General features: G+C 45.8%; 4 protein-coding genes across 4 annotated transcripts; 2 read left to right on the top strand and 2 right to left on the bottom strand.

Annotated features, from left to right (window-relative positions):
• Window positions 1-40: 40 nt before the first annotated feature.
• Window positions 41-2,074, top strand: LOC110179329 (uncharacterized). Its single transcript, XM_020946822.2, has 2 exons — window positions 41-330; window positions 410-2,074. Exons 1-2 carry the CDS (start codon window positions 180-182, stop codon window positions 1,804-1,806), a joined length of 1,548 nt encoding a protein of 515 aa, XP_020802481.2. The 5' UTR covers window positions 41-179; the 3' UTR covers window positions 1,807-2,074.
• A 370-nt stretch (window positions 2,075-2,444) lies between these two features.
• On the bottom strand, window positions 2,445-10,959 carry nompA (no mechanoreceptor potential A). Its single transcript, XM_020946824.2, has 19 exons — window positions 10,887-10,959; window positions 10,474-10,821; window positions 10,122-10,403; window positions 9,928-10,060; window positions 9,726-9,868; window positions 9,341-9,527; window positions 7,497-7,609; window positions 7,132-7,422; window positions 6,937-7,068; window positions 6,070-6,816; window positions 5,515-5,971; window positions 5,239-5,423; window positions 4,989-5,167; window positions 4,798-4,937; window positions 4,087-4,738; window positions 3,855-4,024; window positions 3,516-3,785; window positions 3,327-3,449; window positions 2,445-2,799 (listed from the first exon to the last, which is right to left on the bottom strand). Exons 1-19 carry the CDS (start codon window positions 10,957-10,959, stop codon window positions 2,745-2,747), a joined length of 4,680 nt encoding a protein of 1,559 aa, XP_020802483.2. The 3' UTR covers window positions 2,445-2,744.
• On the top strand, window positions 2,905-3,300 carry LOC110179332 (uncharacterized). Its single transcript, XM_020946825.2, has 2 exons — window positions 2,905-3,053; window positions 3,117-3,300. Exons 1-2 carry the CDS (start codon window positions 2,918-2,920, stop codon window positions 3,248-3,250), a joined length of 270 nt encoding a protein of 89 aa, XP_020802484.2. The 5' UTR covers window positions 2,905-2,917; the 3' UTR covers window positions 3,251-3,300.
• Window positions 10,960-13,629: 2,670 nt separating the features above from the next.
• Or47b (Odorant receptor 47b) lies at window positions 13,630-15,260 on the bottom strand. Its single transcript, XM_020946859.2, has 6 exons — window positions 15,026-15,260; window positions 14,799-14,967; window positions 14,224-14,744; window positions 13,954-14,161; window positions 13,738-13,896; window positions 13,630-13,680 (listed from the first exon to the last, which is right to left on the bottom strand). The coding sequence occupies exons 1-6, from the start codon at window positions 15,157-15,159 to the stop codon at window positions 13,630-13,632; spliced, it is 1,242 nt and encodes a 413-aa protein (XP_020802518.2). The 5' UTR covers window positions 15,160-15,260.
• Window positions 15,261-17,472: the final 2,212 nt, after the last annotated feature.

Genomic DNA, 17,472 nt, shown 5'->3' on the forward strand with positions numbered 1-17,472 from the left:
TTTTCTAATGTTGTAAAATAATTTTTTCTTTTTCGACTATAATTAATTAGGTTTTATTTTGAATTTACGCAAAAGTAGAAAAGTCGTTACCAAACAATCGAATAGAAATATTCTTATAAACTATCGGTGGTGATATTTTGGTACATTTTCCCATCGCTAAGCTAAAAACACGAATAAAAATGATGGACGAACAACTAATTGACGAGGTAGCACAACATGGAGTGATCTACAACCGGCAGAAGTACTACCTGAACGGCAGCACCAATGGCGGCAAGTACGAGACGAAGGACGAGGCCTGGCAGCTGATTGCGATGAAGCTGCGCACGGATGGTAAGCGGAGCGCCAGAGGAGGAGCCGCGTCTCGGGCTAGGCTTAGATATCTAATTGGATATTAATTCTGTTCTTGCAGTGGACACGTGTAAGAAGCGGTGGAAGTATCTGCGCGAACGCTACGTATCGCAGCGGAAGCAGGGCGATCCGCCCGTCTACGAACACCTGTCGCGCCCATACCTAGAGAAGATGAAGTTCCTGGACCAGCACATCCAGCCCCGCAAGTCCTACCGTCATGTTCCCAACTTCCTCACTTCTCCACAGTCGGCCAACAGCTCCAGCTACAACGACTACCAGGCGCTCGACAAGTCGAACAGTTCCAATGGCATGAAGAACGTGTCGCAGTTCGTCGGGGGCTCGGGTCAAGGCCATCACTACCACCAGCCAGATCAGCACCAGCATTCCATGAGTGCCTTGAGTACGGCGGCGGCCTCGGCGCTGGAGACCGTCAACGGGCAGGTCAAGATAGAGGCGGATCAGGTCTTCAGGGACTTTGCGGCGGCCGTGGCCTCGCAACAACTCCAGCAAATCTCACAATCACAAATGCAACAACAGGCGGCTGCGGTGGCCGCGGTTATGGCGGACTCCTCGCAGGGCTATCAGGAGTACAAAGACAGTTCCGTAGGTGTCTCAGGTGTACAGAACAGTGGAGGCAGTCTCACCTCTACTTCTTCCTCGATGAAGTCGCCGCTTTCTTCGCCACTGCAGGTGATCGGCGCTGGCAGCCTTCACTCTCAGCAGCAGCAGCAGCAGCAGCAGCACCAGCAGCAATCGCAGCAGCCACAGCAATCACCGGCATCGGGGGGCCAACAGCTTCCGGTGGTACATTCCTCTTCCAGTGCCGCAGGCAGTTCCATCAGCACCAGCTCCAATATGCAACAAATGCAGCAGCAGCAACAACAGCAGCCGCACGTCTACAACTCCAAGGCCAGCAGTGATCTAGACTCGTCCTCGACGTCCGGTAATTTCCATATGAAGAAGCCCCGGGTGCAGATCAATGGCCACAATCAGATGGCCAGCAATGGCGGAGGAAGTGCCGGCCACTTTGGCAACGACTCCGATGACGATTCCGACGACAATAGTCATGATCTGATGGAGCCGCAGGTGATGATGCACGAAAGCCACTACAGCAATTCCATGGGTATGCAGCGCGGGAATAACAATGCCAACAATAACAGTGGAGGCAACAATCAGCAGCAGCAGCAGGCACAACATCAGCAGCAGCAGCACCAGAACATGTTTCCTTCGAACACGGACTTCCTCTTCCAGCTGTACCAGCAGTTTCCGCACCAGGCCAGCGGGTCGCATCCCTCCAACTTCGGGAAATTCCAAACGCCGCCCAGTCAGCAGGGCATGCAGCGTTTGTCGGAGCACTTGCTGGGCGAACTGGTCACCAGCGAGCTGCTCAAGATGAACAAGGAGCGCAAGAAGAGTGCCCAGAAGCGGATCCTAGAAATACTCTTCTTTGACGATTAATAAGCTAGCTCGCAATAGGTTTGTATCTGTAAATAGTGTAATTTAGCAAACTAGAGTTTGTGTAAGCTGTTCCCCTGCCCTGTCCGGATCCCACCAAGAAGGCATATGGAACACTTTCCATTTGTGCTAGTCAACTACAAGCTGCCAGGCGCTGGCCTGGATTCCGTATCTGCAATAGTTTATACACGTATTTATAGGTTTTAAGATGAAAAGTGTTAATTTATTCAAAACAAAATGGTTATTAAACTCTACTTGTAACTGGTGAAAAGACTTGAAGTGTACCTTGGAGGTAACTGTTCCGAATGGTATGCAAAGGAAGAGCGGTTTCTAATGCCTTTTTAAATATTGGTTTGGTGACCCACAAAACCAAAGAGGTTCCAGCTTCAAGAGCCTGATTTATGTGTTAGCCTCTGAACCGATCCTGCTGGGCAAGTGCTCGCCACATAGCCCCCTCGGGCTACTGTCTGGCAACGGAAACTGCCACTGTAAGTGCAACTGCAACTGGCAATTGGAACTTGCAACTTGGCCCCACTCGTTAACCCGCCGCCTAGTCACAGTGCCTCCACTTGGCTGCTGATTGATGGCCTCGTTTGCATTGCTCTCTCTGTTTGGCCACGAAGGAAAGGCTTCGTCAGTGATATGGATAAGTTTAGGCTTTATTGCATTTCATATCTTAGCTGTTATAGAGAATAATTAATGGGGTTTCCTTCCGTTTTGTTAAGGCTTAGATAGACTATGTTAAATACTTGGATATTGCTCTGTGGTGCAGTTCTTAGGCTACTTGGAATGGAGCTCTGTATATAAAGAGCCTCCCACGCATTCAGCTAGCGTATATAGATATTGATTGAGTTTTTGTTTGATTAAGTTGAGAGCTTTCTTTATGCTTTCTTTAAAACCTTTAGCTTATTTACAACTAATCACAAGAGGTGCCTGTAGCTTCAGACCTCCTGATTATCCTCGGACTCGGCCACCATGGTCAGACTACGCAGCGATCTGTGGAGGGTTAAGAAAATATTGAGATTTAATCAGTAAAATTAATAGAATATATGTAGAATATATTTCAGTTGAGAGCTCAGGCCACTTGGAGAGATTATTTCCCAGACTGATACTGATGCGGTTTATCGCCCATGTCAAGCTCTTGACTTATTCAGTTCGAATCTCTCAGCACATCAACATGGAAGGCCTGCGCCTCTGTCTGGTAATTTTTTTATTCTCCCTGGTTCTTCTTGGAGCTGCCCAAGCAGCAGGCAAGTTTGCTGATTTGGTTAAAGCTTCCGCTAACTAACAAACTAACTAACTACTGGTTTCAGGCATAGGCGAGTTGCCCACGTTCATAGGTCTGTGCCAGCTTCAAGGAGATATGTGTGGCACTCAGTGCCGCATAGCTGGAGGTGGGGATGGACTTTGCAACAAAGTGGGTCTCTGCGTCTGCCGACCCTTGTAGAGTTTGTTAGTGGCGACAAATTGGAATAAAAGACCAACAGATATCTGTAACCGGGAATTGTAAAACTGCAACTAGCCTGGAGCGCTCGAAGAGCGAGGGATCCGTATAGATGGGCTCGCTGGGATCCTCGAACTGGTGGGCATGGGCGGCGCTGCGCATGGGATTTATCACTGGCAGCTGGCACATGCGCGCCAGGTTGCTGTAAAGACATTAAACACCTCGTAAGTGGACCGGTCGAGTGACTGGAATGGACAGTGCTCCTCACCCCGTGGCAAACGTCTTGTGTAATGAGCCGCCGAACATGGACATGTTGGTGCGAAAAGCGTTCGAGGCCCGATTCGATGCGCTCTGATTGGCTCCGCCTCCAGTTCCGCCGCTGGCACTTCCTCCTCCTCCACTGCCAGACAGGTTGGGCATGTGTCCGATCTCCGTGAAGCGCTCATGGGTGCGTATGGATGAATGGGAGTGGCCCAGCGAATGGATCGGCGAGTGTCGGTCCACCAAACGGTTCTTGGATATCGATTTCCAGTAGCGTCTATTCGAGGGAAAGCACCAATTAGCCATCGATTCTTCGCCTTTAATGGAGTCTTCTTCTTATGCTTACCTGTAACCCAGACCTGCTACAAGCGTTATGCTGAATAGCAGGATCATTAGCAGGATAATGGCGGTGATCAGGCCATGGTACTCCGCTGGAGTCATGCAAACCGTTTCCACGGGAGCCACCAGCTTGCGTGGATACGACTCCTTCTCGATCTCTTCGCGGGTTTCGAACACCTAATGGAAAGGGGGGCTGATTACCCTGCGAAGATTGACCTTTGAAAGCACGAAACACTTACCTCGATCATTTCACGAACTTGCTCCGGTTCCTCGGCCTCCTTGGACTTCTCTCCCATTTGGGTCTCATTTAGGGGAACCTGTCCCAGAGTAGCACTCACTGTGGTGCTATTGACCACGGTAACCTCATCGGAGTCCAGTTGGTTGCCGCCTCCTCCTTCTAAAGCTAATGCCTCGGGTTCCGTAGATTCCTCAGTAGCATTTAGAGATCTTCGCCTTCGTCCGAATGACGGCTCCTGACGACCTGCTGGCCCGGGGCAATACGCCGGCTGGCACCCCTCGCGACAGGAGCGAACTGTGGCCTCAAAGACTAAGAAATTGGATTCGGGTATCTTAAAAGCATTAAATCTGGCCTCCAGGGTATCGCCATCTCTCAACTTGTCCAGCTCTGGGAATACGAATGGATCTACAGGGCAGCCAAAGCGATCTATCAGCTGGATACTGCGTCCGGAGTAGGGATCTCGGGCCACCACATTGGTGGCAAAAATGTCAGTGACATGGTTGTAGCCATCTTGAGCCTCCAACCGGAAGGTGAGAGGGTCTCCCACAGCTATGGTGGTGGTGGGTCTGCCCTGGTACAGAATACTCAGTCGAACCTTGGAGCTCAAAGTATTTTCCGCAGGCAGATACTCAATGGGAATGGGGCTACCAGAACTGGAGGGGTATTTTGTGAGTAAAGGAGAAGTTTGAAGTGGATTTTAGGGATATCTTACCCTGCTCCTATGTAACCAGAACTAACCACCGCCTCGCCAGGACCCCGGAAGATGCAGGTCAAGTTATACCGCTTATCCCTGCTCGTTTGTACATTGTCCGAGAACTGGACCACCACGATGTTGGTCAAGGTGTCGCCATACTACGAATAAACTCGATTAGATTTAGCTCCAAGCAAGTCAAGGGAACTCACTCTTTGGGTTCCACAATCCGGATAACCCTGTGGACCACTGATCCTTAGGACATTGACGGTGCCGCCGTTGCCACGGAAGAAGCAGCGATCGTAGAAGCCATAGGTGTAGATACGTCCCAAGAAGCCTTCCGGGGTGCGGATGGTGAACTCCATTCCCTCCTCATTGCACGTCTGAGTCACTATTTGGAGAGAGATCATTTCGCATAAGATTGTGTGGCTACATGTGAGCACTTTCTGCTCCTCCACCTACCATCCATGCACTCGCCATCGCCACTGCGTCCAATGCTGCGCTCATAAAAGTCATAGTTGGAGGCGTCGAAGGAGCCCGGATCGTGGATGTCCAGCTCTCGTGAGTCTCGGTCACTTAGCTCGCAGTTGGGTGACTCGCGATCTCGATCCCTATCTCTGTCCTCGTAGCTGGAGGCGGCCGTGTCTCTGCAAATTGAAATTTACCATGCGAATTTGTAGTTGCTTGTGTAGAGTATATCTGGATCTGAGATCTCCTGTTGTCGTCGTCGTCACCCACCTGTAGTTGAAGCTGCGGCAGACAAAGTCTCGGCTCTCGATGCACTCCCTCTCGCACTGAATCAGGCTGGGAACGATCAGAGATCGTCGCACAAAGTGTCGGCGCATCTTGTGCCTGGCGGCAATTTGCTTGAAATTATCGCTCTCCTCACAACGGGTTATGGGAGGACGTGGTGGTCCGGAGTTAACACCAATGCCAAGTCCAACATGTCCTCCTCCGCCGCCATAGGGTGTAGGGGGATGGGAGAGACCTAGTCCTGGCAGGGGAGGACGGTCGTCGAGACCATTGCCGCCGCCATAGGGACGATTGAAGGGAGTGTCATAACGTCCATAGGGCCCACCCACTGGAGGCCTGCGTCCAGGAGGACCATCATATTCCCTGTCGTAGGGTCCGTACCTATCACCATACCGCTCCTCGTAGTCGTAGTCGTAAAAGGGAGGCGGCGGACGCTCCAGGCCTAAAGGGGATAAAGTTATCATCTCTATCTTTTAACTCCTGATCTCTCCTAGAGTTACTGGTTACGGGTTGGTAGTTGGTTAGTCCCGGAGTACTTACCAGGTCGCCGGCCTCCAAGATCATTGGGTCCCGGCCGATTGCCGTACTTGTAGATGTCAATGGGGTACCGATCGTTACCTACCGGAAACCGATTCGGCGTGGAGGCATACTTGCTGGCGCTACCCGTGGGCGCAATTGGAGCCGGTGGATATCGCTTGGCCGAGTCCGGCTCTGGCCTCCTGGCACTGTGCACTATATCATCGTACCTGCCCGGCGGTCCACGGGAATCCGGCAAATAGGGATACCTAGGCGAATCCATGGATGAGGGTCGGTAGCGTCTGTCCGGAAAAATGCTATCCGGCGCATCCCTGCCGGTATAGCCGCCCACGGGATCTCGCTCTCGACCAGGTGGAAATCTGGGCGGTGGATAGCGGCCCTCGAATCTGTTTTCGCCATAGCGACCTCCTCCATAACCATACGGCCGGAAGGGAGCATCATCGTCGGTGGGATAGGGTCGTGTGTGGGGCAGATCGCTGGGCAGGCTGTTGTCATTGATTCCAGGATAGGGCAGCGGGCGGTAGGGTAATCTCTCACGATCCCGATCCCGATCCCGATCACGGTCCGGATACCGTCGATCACCATATCTGTCCGCATAGCGATCTGGAGGATAGCGATCTGGAAATCGATCCCTGTCTCTATCACCTGGATACCGATCTCTGTCAGCTAAGGGGCCTGGGTACCGCTCACGATCTCGCTCCCGGTCCCGATCCCTATCCCCATTGGCACCACCCGCCGTTGGGTAACGATCTGACGTGGGGTTAGTGGGGGGTTAGAAGGATTAGTTGTCAGTAGAAGGCAGTGATCTTATTTAAGTTTCAGGTGGCATTAATTGTTGTAAGATTGTAATAACTCTAAAAAAAAACTCACCATAATCATCTGGATAACGATCATAGGGTCTGCCATAGGGTCCCATGGCATCGGGATAGCGGGAGCCATAACGATCCGGGGGATAACGATCCCGATCTCGGTCACTGCCGCCGCCTCCATATGGATACCGATCTGCTAGGTAATAATGCCATAAATGTATATTTAGTGGCCATAAGTTATACAGACTATATCTACCATATTCGTTGGCCGCATAGTCGGGATAACGATCATATGGCCTGCCATAGTCCACGCCCTCGCTGCCCACCGGCAATCTGGAGCCACCAGAACCTGTCCCGCCATGTGAGCCAACTCCGCCTCCGCCGACTGTTGATCCGCCTGACCCGTACCGATCGTCGTGCTTATTAGGCTGTCTCCAGTTGCTGCCCGACTGATCCCCGGGTCGCTTGCCATCGCCGCCGCTGCCACTGCCACTGTGTCCATGCCCGCCACCGGTGTCCCCATCGGCGCCTCCGCCCACCACATTCACTGGAATTGAAGGAGGAAAGCGCAGAAGAACGGTTACCACTAGCCCGCCATTAGCACCTCCTCTAGCCACTTACACATTAGATTCTCGTAGTAATCATAATCAGCATCGTATATAATGCGCATGCCGTCCTTTTGATTGTACCGACTCAGGCGACAAGTACGAAAGCGATCGCTATACACGGCAGACCTGTAATTTGCGAGGAGAAAGGGGATCCAGTATGGAGCGAAGATCCAGAGTGGAGATGGAGATGGAGTGGATGGGTTAGTGAGGCAGTAGGAGAACAACAAGAAAGGTGATTTCGATTCTTAAAGACGAAGGTGGCAATACACTTTAACTATGGATAGTTAGATATTATACAGGGAAAGTTTTAAATCATAACTAGCTCAGAAATGCATTAATTTCAATTCGGAAAGCTTTCCTATGTTTGCTTTTAAAAGGTTAACAACTCTGCATACTCAGTTTAAAACCTAAAATTGTTGGCATTTTTTTTTTATTTTTAACGATGTAACGCCTTATTATTTAAAAAAAAAATTTTTTTTTCTAAACTAAAGCTGGCCTTACCGCCTTTTAACGCTAATCAAGAATATTTATGATTTATGGTGTCGGAAATGACTTCTTCACTGCATTTCAAGCTTTTGAGCAAAATTATAATCCATTTTTTAAGGCTATCCTTATCCATATATGTATTTATATGACAATTTTTCCTACACATCAAAGATTAAAAATCTCATAACTAAGCCAAAAATGCATTAATTTTAATTCGAATTGCTTTCCTATGTTAGTTTTTAAGAGGTTAACAAAGCTGCATACTCAGTTTAAAACCTAAAATTTTTACAATTTTTCGGAAATTTTAATGATGTAACCCCTTATCATTTTTTAAAAAAATCGACAAAAATTGAAAACATTTATTTTCTTTAAAATATAGCTAAATCGACTCGCCGTTTAATTCTGATCAAGAATATATATGATTTATGGGGTCGGAAATGACTCCTTCACTGCATTACAAGCTTCTGACTGAAATTACAATACCATTTTTCTATAATTTTATTCTATAATTTTATGACCTTTTTTTGTTCAAATCAAAGCTTAAAATATTCATAACTAATCCAAAAATACATTAATTTTAATTCGAAAAGCGTTCCTATGTTTTCTGTTAATAGGACAATAAATCTGCATACTCAGTTTAACATTTTAAAAACTTAAAATGACTGAAATTATAGTAGCATTCTTTGAACAGATATATTTATCTATACTTTTATATGACAATTTTTTCCTACACATCAAAAACTAAAAATCTCATAACTAAGCCAAAAATGCATTAATTTTAATTCGGACTGTTTCCTATGTTAGTTTTTAAGAGGTTAACAAAGCTGCATACTCAGTTTAAAACTTAAAATTTTTGCAATTTTTCGGAAATTTTAATGATGTAACCCCTTATAATTTAAAAAAAAAAATCGACAAAAGTTGAAAAAATTGATTTTCTTTAAAATATAGCTAGATCGACTCGCCGTTTAATTCTGATCAAGAATATATATGATTTATGGGGTCGGAAATGACTCCTTCACTCAATTTCGAGCTTCTGACTGACCAAGGCTTTAAAAGGCTAGATACCACACTCCCTTTAACATTACATAAAGAAAGTAATCTTAAAATGAAATATTTAGAATATATATCTGAGCTAGTTTCATACTATACTTAATATTATTAAGCAAAGTCGGGTATCTTAGAAGAAAACTAGTCAGAGATAAGCATTTCAAAGCAATAAAGTTTCCTTTACATCAAACTTCTGTGGAAAAACCTCTTAAGTTAGACCCACCTCTATCGAACTATAGTTACAAAATGGCCCTCAAAAACCTATATACCTTCTGTAAGGGTATTAAAACGAGAAATTTGCAACGGCAAAACGGCAAAACGCACCTGCATTGGAAGCTCGTCTGCCGCAGACACTCGTCCAAGCACTCGGACAGAGAACGTCCCGTGATCTCCGAATGGAACTCGCCGCCCAGACGGGAGTTGCGGTACCGCTGGAATGCTGTATCTGGCCGCCGGCCGCTCGAGAAGAGGTGCGAGGTGACTGAGTTATCGGGATAATCGTTGGCTCGTTCTGCAACGGGAATACGGGAATACAGCAAATACTTATGTATAACCGGGGACGTGGAAATGCAAGTGCTAGGAGTTGGCTGCCAGCAAACGGAGGCAACCGTTGTGATGGGCTATATGGGGTACACTGTAATACCACATATAATCTTGTTGTCGCCGTTGACTTTTGCACAGAGGAGGAGTCTTTACAGTAGCCACTTACGATTATCGAGGCACACGAGATCGTAGAAATGGTGTGTGGGACTGGAGCTGATGCTAATGTCATCCTTCTGCGAGATGGAGTCCTCCTCGGAGAGGATGCACTGTTTGCTCTGGTCGTCGAACTCCACCGAGCGGCAAAAGTATCTGTAATGTGTGTGCAATTAGCCAAATAGAGCTATTAGGCCCCCAAGAAGATCACTTACTTCTCGGCCCGCAGGCACATGGTCTGGCACTCCTCCAGCGTCATGTTGTTGAAGATGTCCACCTCGAAGGGGCCACCCAGGCGCTTGTTCTCCTCCTTGACGAACACGGCCAGTCCATCGCAGCGCCGTTCGGCTAATCAATGGTTCACGGGGATGAATTATGGCACCTGGTGTGGTGGTCTCCCAACACTTACCATTCAGACAGGTGTTCTCCAGGTAATCAGAGTTGGGATCATCCTCCATCAGTTCGGGGTGAGTGCGTCGTGTGAATCTGCTCAGAGTGCAAGATCTCATGGTGGAGTCAAAGTTGGCCGATCGACAGACAAAGGAGAACTCATTCAAGCACTTATCCTCACAATCCGAACGATTGGCTGCCGTGATCTCCTTGATATCGCTAATGGGCAGCTTCAGTTTCTTGCGGGGATGCCGCTCGAACACATACCTCCGGCTGGGACACTCCCTCTCCGGTCTACTGGCTGTAGGGGGGGATTAAAGGAGATGGAGGATTAAGATGTATTCAATGGTCTTGCTTTGGGTTCATCTTACAGGTCAAACAGATCTCATTGAAGTGCACACTGTTGGGCACCAGCATCAGGCTACCAATACCCTCTGGCCCCGCCTGCTCCGAGGTGAGGTAGCACAGCGACTCCTCGTACTCGGAGTTGCCGCCAAAAGAGGTGATCCGGCTGCCTGGCTGGAAGTCGAAGCTGGTGCAGGTGCGCACCAGGTTATTGGAGCCAGTTCGATCGCGCAGGCACAGGTCCTGGCACTTTTCCAGCACTCGAAACGGTGGCGCCGTATCCCGAACCACATCGTCATCATAGCCCTGGAGCTGCTGGTTGGGCAATCTTTCATAGAGCACTCTCCCAAGGCCATTCTTGCAGGTGGTTTGACCTATAGGGGGGAAGGGAAATGATTTATATTTGAACTACAAAATAGTTAAAACCCCTTCAACTTACCCTGAATTTCGTTGAGACAAAGACCGACCACTAGGGCCGTCAGGAGCACGTGTAAATCCCTTTTAGATCTCATTATCATTGATCTTTTATGGGTATTATTTTAAAGAGAACTTTGTCTGGGTTTTTCCTAGCTTGATTGCGGCATTATTAGCCACAACCTGGTGGCTTTTCCAGTAACTGCGTGACTTTTTAGCTGGAATTAAAGTTTCGAATTCGTGGTGGTTAGTCGGTTTATCCGACATGATCTAATTAGTTCATTGGCTGACAAAATGACATGAAATATGCGACCTCAATAGGTAGAATTTTCCCCCTTTTCGGGGGAAAATCACATGAATAGTTAACTATATTTTTCAGCCTTTCTGCCGCCATAATGTGCACAATGCGTAACGTGAATTTGGATCATTAAACTAAAATCTAGCCGAGCTATGTACGTGTCGCAAAGCGACTCATATCGATCCGCAACTCCGGATGTCACTTCCGGCTTATTGTCCACTCAGCTCTTTATGCTCTCCGCGCAGCACAAAAGCCAGAATAGAGCTTGGTTTTTTTATTTTTAATTATTTGGAAAAGTGTTAGCTATTGACCTCAGCGAAAGGTGGTGGCTGTACTTGATGGAAAGTGTCGCATTTTAGTAATGAAAGTCTTTCTAGAATGGTGAAAATTTGTCAGGAGGATAATGTAATATGTACTCAATATATTTATAGCTGAAAATTAAGATCAGGATCTCTGTTTCCAGAGGATCATATAGATCTTTTAAGAAGGATTGAAGGACCCTAAAAATCCTTTAATAAATATTTATGAATAAATTTAAACCTATCGATTAGTTTATTTCACAAATATATTTTCAATACACATCCTTGATCACTTTTATTTCAAGTTAAGTTTCTTTTCAAAGGCTAAACACATTTAATTATTATATCAATATCTTGATAATGTCCTTAGTTATCCTTTGAATAAATGTGCCTTTTAATCTTTTCAACATTTAAAATCTTTTTAAAACTCTTTCAACTATTCTGAAAGTCCTTTCTTACTATTTTCCTTTAAAAGGATCACTGATTGATAGCACCTCCTTAAAAAGTATATTTTTGCCAGGACACTGTTTTGAACACTTTTAATTTATTTAAATACCGTTTATTAACCACTAGGATATCCTTTTCAAATAAATTATTAACAAGAACAGATCGAACTAAAGTGACTATTTAGGGCCAATATTTTACTTGTAATTGTTTTTTGGGGGACCAAACCCGACCGATCGTTAGAATAATGCGCGACAAACTGAATTCGAGAACCCAACTCCACCGTGGGTCTGCACTCGGATCGGTGGTTGGCCCATTACGATTACCATTACCATTACTATATAGTTTACCATCCATCGCGATTGCCATTGCGATTACCATGGGCGAGGGGGGAGGAAGCCAACTCCATGGCAACAATGGCCGAAACGAAGGGGATTTAATTAGATGTGGAGACAGCAACAAAGAGCCATGGACACACAATGTTCTAAATGCTCCGTACCTGGATTGCCATTCAAATGTTAATCAGTGCGGCGAGCAGACCAAAGTTATCAAAAGCCCACGGGCCATCCCACTACCAAAAATATATACATATACATATATGAAAAAAAAGAAATAGGATAGAAGAGCGACCAACCACCCATTCCCCACCCTTTTAATTCTTCAATTGGGGAGTCAATGGGTGCAGAGAAAAATATATAGTAATATGTGACTATATAAATAAATAAATAAATAAATAAATATAAATATATAAATAATTAGTTAAATAATTTAATATTTAAAGCCCGACGACCATGAGAATACGAAATCCTTCATAACTAAGCCAATAATGCATTCATTTTAATTCGGACTGCTTTCCTATGTTAGTTTTTAAGAGGTTAACAAAGCTGCATACTCAGTTTAAAACCTAAAATTTTTGCCATTTTTCGGAAATTTTAATGATGTAACCCCTTATCATTTTTTACAAAAATCGACAAAAATTGAAAAAATTTATTTTCTTTAAAATATAGCTAGATCGACTCGCCGTTTAATTCTGATCAAGAATATATATGATTTATGGGATCGGAAATGACTCCTATCAGCGTTACAAGCTTCTGAATAAAGTTATAATACCCTGAAACGGTATACAAATACATATATATTTTTAGATCCAAATTCCCTCTCTCTAAATTTTCTCCCAGTGCACACCCACTCTCTGCCCAGAATTGGGTGTGTTGTTTGGGCGTTTTTAAGTTCGAGTGTGTTTGTGTTGGAGAGCTTTCGTTCTGGCCGAATGTGCACATGGAGCACATAATGACATTTCGCCCGGTCAACGTTTCATGGACATGGGTGACTTTCCCACTTGTGAAGGGCATGGAGCAGCAGCAGCAGCATCTGGTGTCCCCAAGTTGCCACAACTCCAAATGTTGAATGTTAAATACTAAACGATCACCCGCCGTCCGCCGTTGGGTCAGATCATGACAATGCGTGTCACGACTGAATAAGTTCGAGGCTGGCTAACGACCCACCGACCGACCACCGCCTCCTCCGCGATTTGCAGCCGGAGGAGGGTTGCACCTGTCGCCGCTGGGTGTGCGTGGGCCGCCTCCATTGTTGGCACTTGGATGCTTTGGAGTGGTGTCACTGGGCGCGGCGGCGACAACCCAAACGAGCCATGCAAATGCAAATGCAAGTGCCCATAAAGAGGTTCAACTTTTATTTTCAAAAGTCATAAACTTGCACACAAAAAACTACATGGATTCTCGCAGCAGGGCCAGCAGGCGATAGCATTGCTTAAGGACCTGCAGGAGAGAATATATTTACTATATAATCTGTATGGAATCTATATAAATCCTCACAATCATGTAGGTTCCTAGGGTAAAGGGCACAAAGGGCTCGGCCACATACATGAGAGGCTTCTGGGCACGCAGAATCACAAAGGAGATGTCCCTTTGGATTTCAGGTGACTTGGTGTGCCAATCCTTGATCTCAAAGGCGGCCTGAGCCACCTCCAGGGACTGGTGAAAGAAAGGTAATATATACTATTTATAATTTTTTTTAACCTCAAATTCCACCTGAGTATAAACCAAAGTTCCAGAGATGCACCAGGTGGACAATTGTATAAAGGCCACCATGGCCAGGAGCACAAACTTGGCTGCCATTTTGGGATCCACCGAGGCAGCTGCTATGGTCTCAAAGGTGGATATAGAGATCAAGGAGAAGCTGGCTATCATTTGGGCAATAAAGGTGCCATTGAAGGCCCTATTGGCTCGCTTTACAAGGCTGAAAAGTAAGTAAATACCCGATTTTATATACAAAAATCCCTCACTCTCATCCACACCCACCTGATGATGTGCTGATGGAACCTCACCACGCGACAGAACTCCTCATGGAAACGGGCATCGCTGACCTTTCTCATCTCACCCAGGCGACGGATCTCGATGCAGAGCAGCTTGAGATTGAGGGCCGTCTGGAGGAATGTGGTTATGCCCACCATGTCCACGTGCAGGATGCTCATGAGGTTGTGCTGCGAAGTGCAACTCAGCCAAATATACAGAATCCAGAACATCTTGGGATGCAGATCGGCGCGATGCCATTGAAAGGGCCAAATGACATGAAAGGGTAGCTTTCCCTTACTGATCAGAGGTTGCAGGAAAACAGCGGCACTGAAGAAATTCACCAGAAAGAAGCAATTGATATACAGGCCCGTTTCGGCCAGGTAACAGAGCCGCTGCCAGCCCAGAACCTCCTCATCCATGTGATATGGTCTTAGTTCCCTATTGTAGTAGTCAAAGTCCCAGATGATCTCATCGATGTCATTGCAACGAAGATGCATATAAAAGATCTTGGTGAAGACAAGGCCCATCTGTAGAAACATATTAAGAAGATATATAAATGTAATAAATCAAAATTATCTCACCCCCGATAGCCACACCAGATCGTCGCCCAAATCAATCACATTCTTGGACTCGGGCAGAGCCAGGACCATGGTCCAAAAGGCCAGCATCACATTGCACATGATGAACCAGTTAATCCCTCGGTATAGAGCCAACTGGGCCAACTTCTTGTTGGGATACTGGCAGAGCAGGCTGTGGAGAGCAGAGCCTTGGATTAGTGATGGATGAGCCGGCAACACCACTTACCCACCTCAAGGAGGCGCGATTGTAGTTGAGTGCCAGGCGTGGGATGCGGCCTGGAGTCTCCTGCCGGAGTACCGAACGGAATTCATCCAGGAAGTGGCGCATAATGCCCAGGTTTGATTGATAGCCCACGTCTGCCATGACCAAAGGTGCCTTAACTGTGTGTCCAATTGGTGGGCAGTTCCTTTTATATAAGAACTATAGTTCTTCATATGCAGATTACCCTCGCGGTTGGAGGGCACCTAATTACCATGTTTATAGACAATTGTTTTGCCAAAGGAAACGCCCACAAAGTAGATTAACTTAAATGATTGCAACGAGACTGTAGAACATGTGCTAAAAATCGCACTACATCGATTGATTGGAAATAATAACCATCGAATGATATGATATGATATGATATATATGGGACTCACCTCCCTCCATGGCGTTCGTTGAACCCGCCAGAGCTTCGCGTGACTCGGTTGCTCCATTAGATCATCAGCATCATTAAGAACAATGAATAATATATCGCATAAATGCTGCCCCGTCCTCTGTTTATTCACAGTTTTTGAAGCGTATAGCAAAACATGATCATCGCAAAGTGAGTAGTACTCCGCTCCCATTTTTAAGCCACCAAAATCCGCCATGGGTTCGGTAGGTTCAATCAACTTGGCCATAAACTTCCTGTGTCTTCTGAAATAAATCAGAAAAACACATGAGTTATGTCTTAATCAGGATCAGAGACATCGATATATAACTGAACCTGGGAGAAGAGCATAAATCCAGTTTTTTATTCAAATTTCACCAGCACACTTTCCGTCACTGAGGAGGATACAGATACTGGTTCTGCTTCAGCTTCTGGTGTCTGGTGTCTTTGCTGGACATCCGCCTCCGTGTTATGCTAATGTCTTGCACCGTTTAGCAAGGCCATTGGAATCAATCTGGGATTAGATATACAGACCAAGAGAAAGAGGAGTCAATAGACCGTAATATTTGTAATACAGTGTTTTTTATTATAACCCACGGACTAACCATATAATGGCACCCATAATGGGCCAACTATTAAAACAAATTGATATCAATTTTCGCAAACAATATGTGTGCACAAGTCTCGTCATTGAACTCCCATTGCAGAGCCAGGCCAGAGGCATTGCCACCACCTCAGTCTTGGCCTCATCCTCATCCTCATCCCCATCCCCAGCCTCATCCTCATGCACAGTTGAATAGTTGAATAGTTGGCTTGGTGGCCACCACCACTAGAGAGATACCAGATAGTGCAGCTGTAACAGTATAGACCAGTTCCGAGTTGGCAAAGCGCCGTTTGATGCTCTAATTTATACAGCATACTGATGAGTTGACCGCTGTTCTGGAATTGTTCTCCTACGGGTTTGGGTTCGCTTCGGCTTCGGCATCGGCATCGGATTGGTTTCTGTTTCTTACCCCAGCTCTTCGGTCACGAAAAAGTGGCAGAGCACAGAGCACACCTGACCAGACCCAGAAATGGAAATATTCGTAGCGGTTAGCGTTTAATTGAAATGCATTTGGCTTGTTGCCTGTCAATCAGAGACATGCTCCTAAAGCCGAAGGGTAATGGAGACGCATACACGCAACCCCATGGAGCTGTCATACGCCACTTGGTCATCAAATCCATACATACCCACACGCGATGGGGTTCTTTTTATAATGATTCTAGTAGCTCCTGCCAGGACTTTAACTATCCCGATGGAGAGAAGAAAGTAATAACAATTATCGGATGTGCTAAGCTTCATTGCATCCAATAAACACCTTGAGGTTTTAAGTGTTCATAAAAACCGGTGTAAGACTTGTCCTGAATAGCTTTATATTCCTATTAGATTTATAGGATAATTAATTTGCTTTTTCATAGCGAATTAATTAAAATCGATTAGCAATTGAACTAGAACACAATTGTTTTCAATTCTCACAAAAATACCATAAATTTTACCTGTTAAGGAATTTAAATAAACTTCTTAGTAAAAGTATTTTCAAAACCGTTTAAAATTTACAACCTAACCATTTAGTTTTTCATTGCTGACTTTTGCATCTTTAAGGGCACTTAAAAGATATATTAAAACTCTTGTAGCTTAACTGCCTCGGGCTTACATTTTAATTATTCCATATTCTTGGTAACAACCCGAACATGGTGGGAATATTAAGCAATTTATGGTAGCCAATTCTCACCAAATTTCTACCGTATTTTCCAGCCGGCATTTTGGCTCAAATAATTACCAATGCCAACTCGCATCCTCCATTAACCGTTATGGAGTCGCCTTCCAATGTGGACCAAGTTCGATGAGCGCATTTTCATGTTTATTGCAGAAGCAATTGGTAATAAGTGCGCGACCGCAGACCAGGACTTGAGTCTTGAGACTTGGATAAAAAAATATATATATACAAGAACACATTTCTCAATCGTTATTTATGAATACAATTGCAAGTTTGTTTAGCTTCGTA

Source organism: Drosophila serrata, unplaced genomic scaffold (genome assembly GCF_035046125.1).
Source record: "Drosophila serrata isolate PLE 108 unplaced genomic scaffold, ASM3504612v1 contig_165, whole genome shotgun sequence".
Lineage (NCBI taxonomy): Eukaryota > Metazoa > Arthropoda > Insecta > Diptera > Drosophilidae > Drosophila > Drosophila serrata.

Bases quoted from the DNA above. Each gene is read 5' to 3' on its own strand.
- LOC110179329 (XM_020946822.2), top strand. From the start codon at position 180: ATGATGGACGAACAACTAATTGACGAGGTAGCACAACATGGAGTGATC. The intron at 331-409 runs GTAAGCGGAGCG...CTGTTCTTGCAG, and splicing joins GATGAAGCTGCGCACGGATG to TGGACACGTGTAAGAAGCGG.
- LOC110179332 (XM_020946825.2), top strand. From the start codon at position 2,918: ATGCGGTTTATCGCCCATGTCAAGCTCTTGACTTATTCAGTTCGAATC. The intron at 3,054-3,116 runs GCAAGTTTGCTG...TACTGGTTTCAG, and splicing joins TGGAGCTGCCCAAGCAGCAG to GCATAGGCGAGTTGCCCACG.
- nompA (XM_020946824.2), bottom strand. From the start codon at position 10,959: ATGAGATCTAAAAGGGATTTACACGTGCTCCTGACGGCCCTAGTGGTC. The intron at 10,822-10,886 runs GTAAGTTGAAGG...TCCCCCCTATAG, and splicing joins TTGTCTCAACGAAATTCAGG to GTCAAACCACCTGCAAGAAT. The intron at 5,424-5,514 runs GTGGGTGACGAC...TTCAATTTGCAG, and splicing joins TGCCGCAGCTTCAACTACAG to AGACACGGCCGCCTCCAGCT.
- Or47b (XM_020946859.2), bottom strand. From the start codon at position 15,159: ATGGCAGACGTGGGCTATCAATCAAACCTGGGCATTATGCGCCACTTC. The intron at 14,745-14,798 runs GTGAGATAATTT...ATGTTTCTACAG, and splicing joins ATCTGGTGTGGCTATCGGGG to ATGGGCCTTGTCTTCACCAA. The intron at 13,897-13,953 runs GTGGAATTTGAG...TTCTTTCACCAG, and splicing joins GAACTTTGGTTTATACTCAG to TCCCTGGAGGTGGCTCAGGC.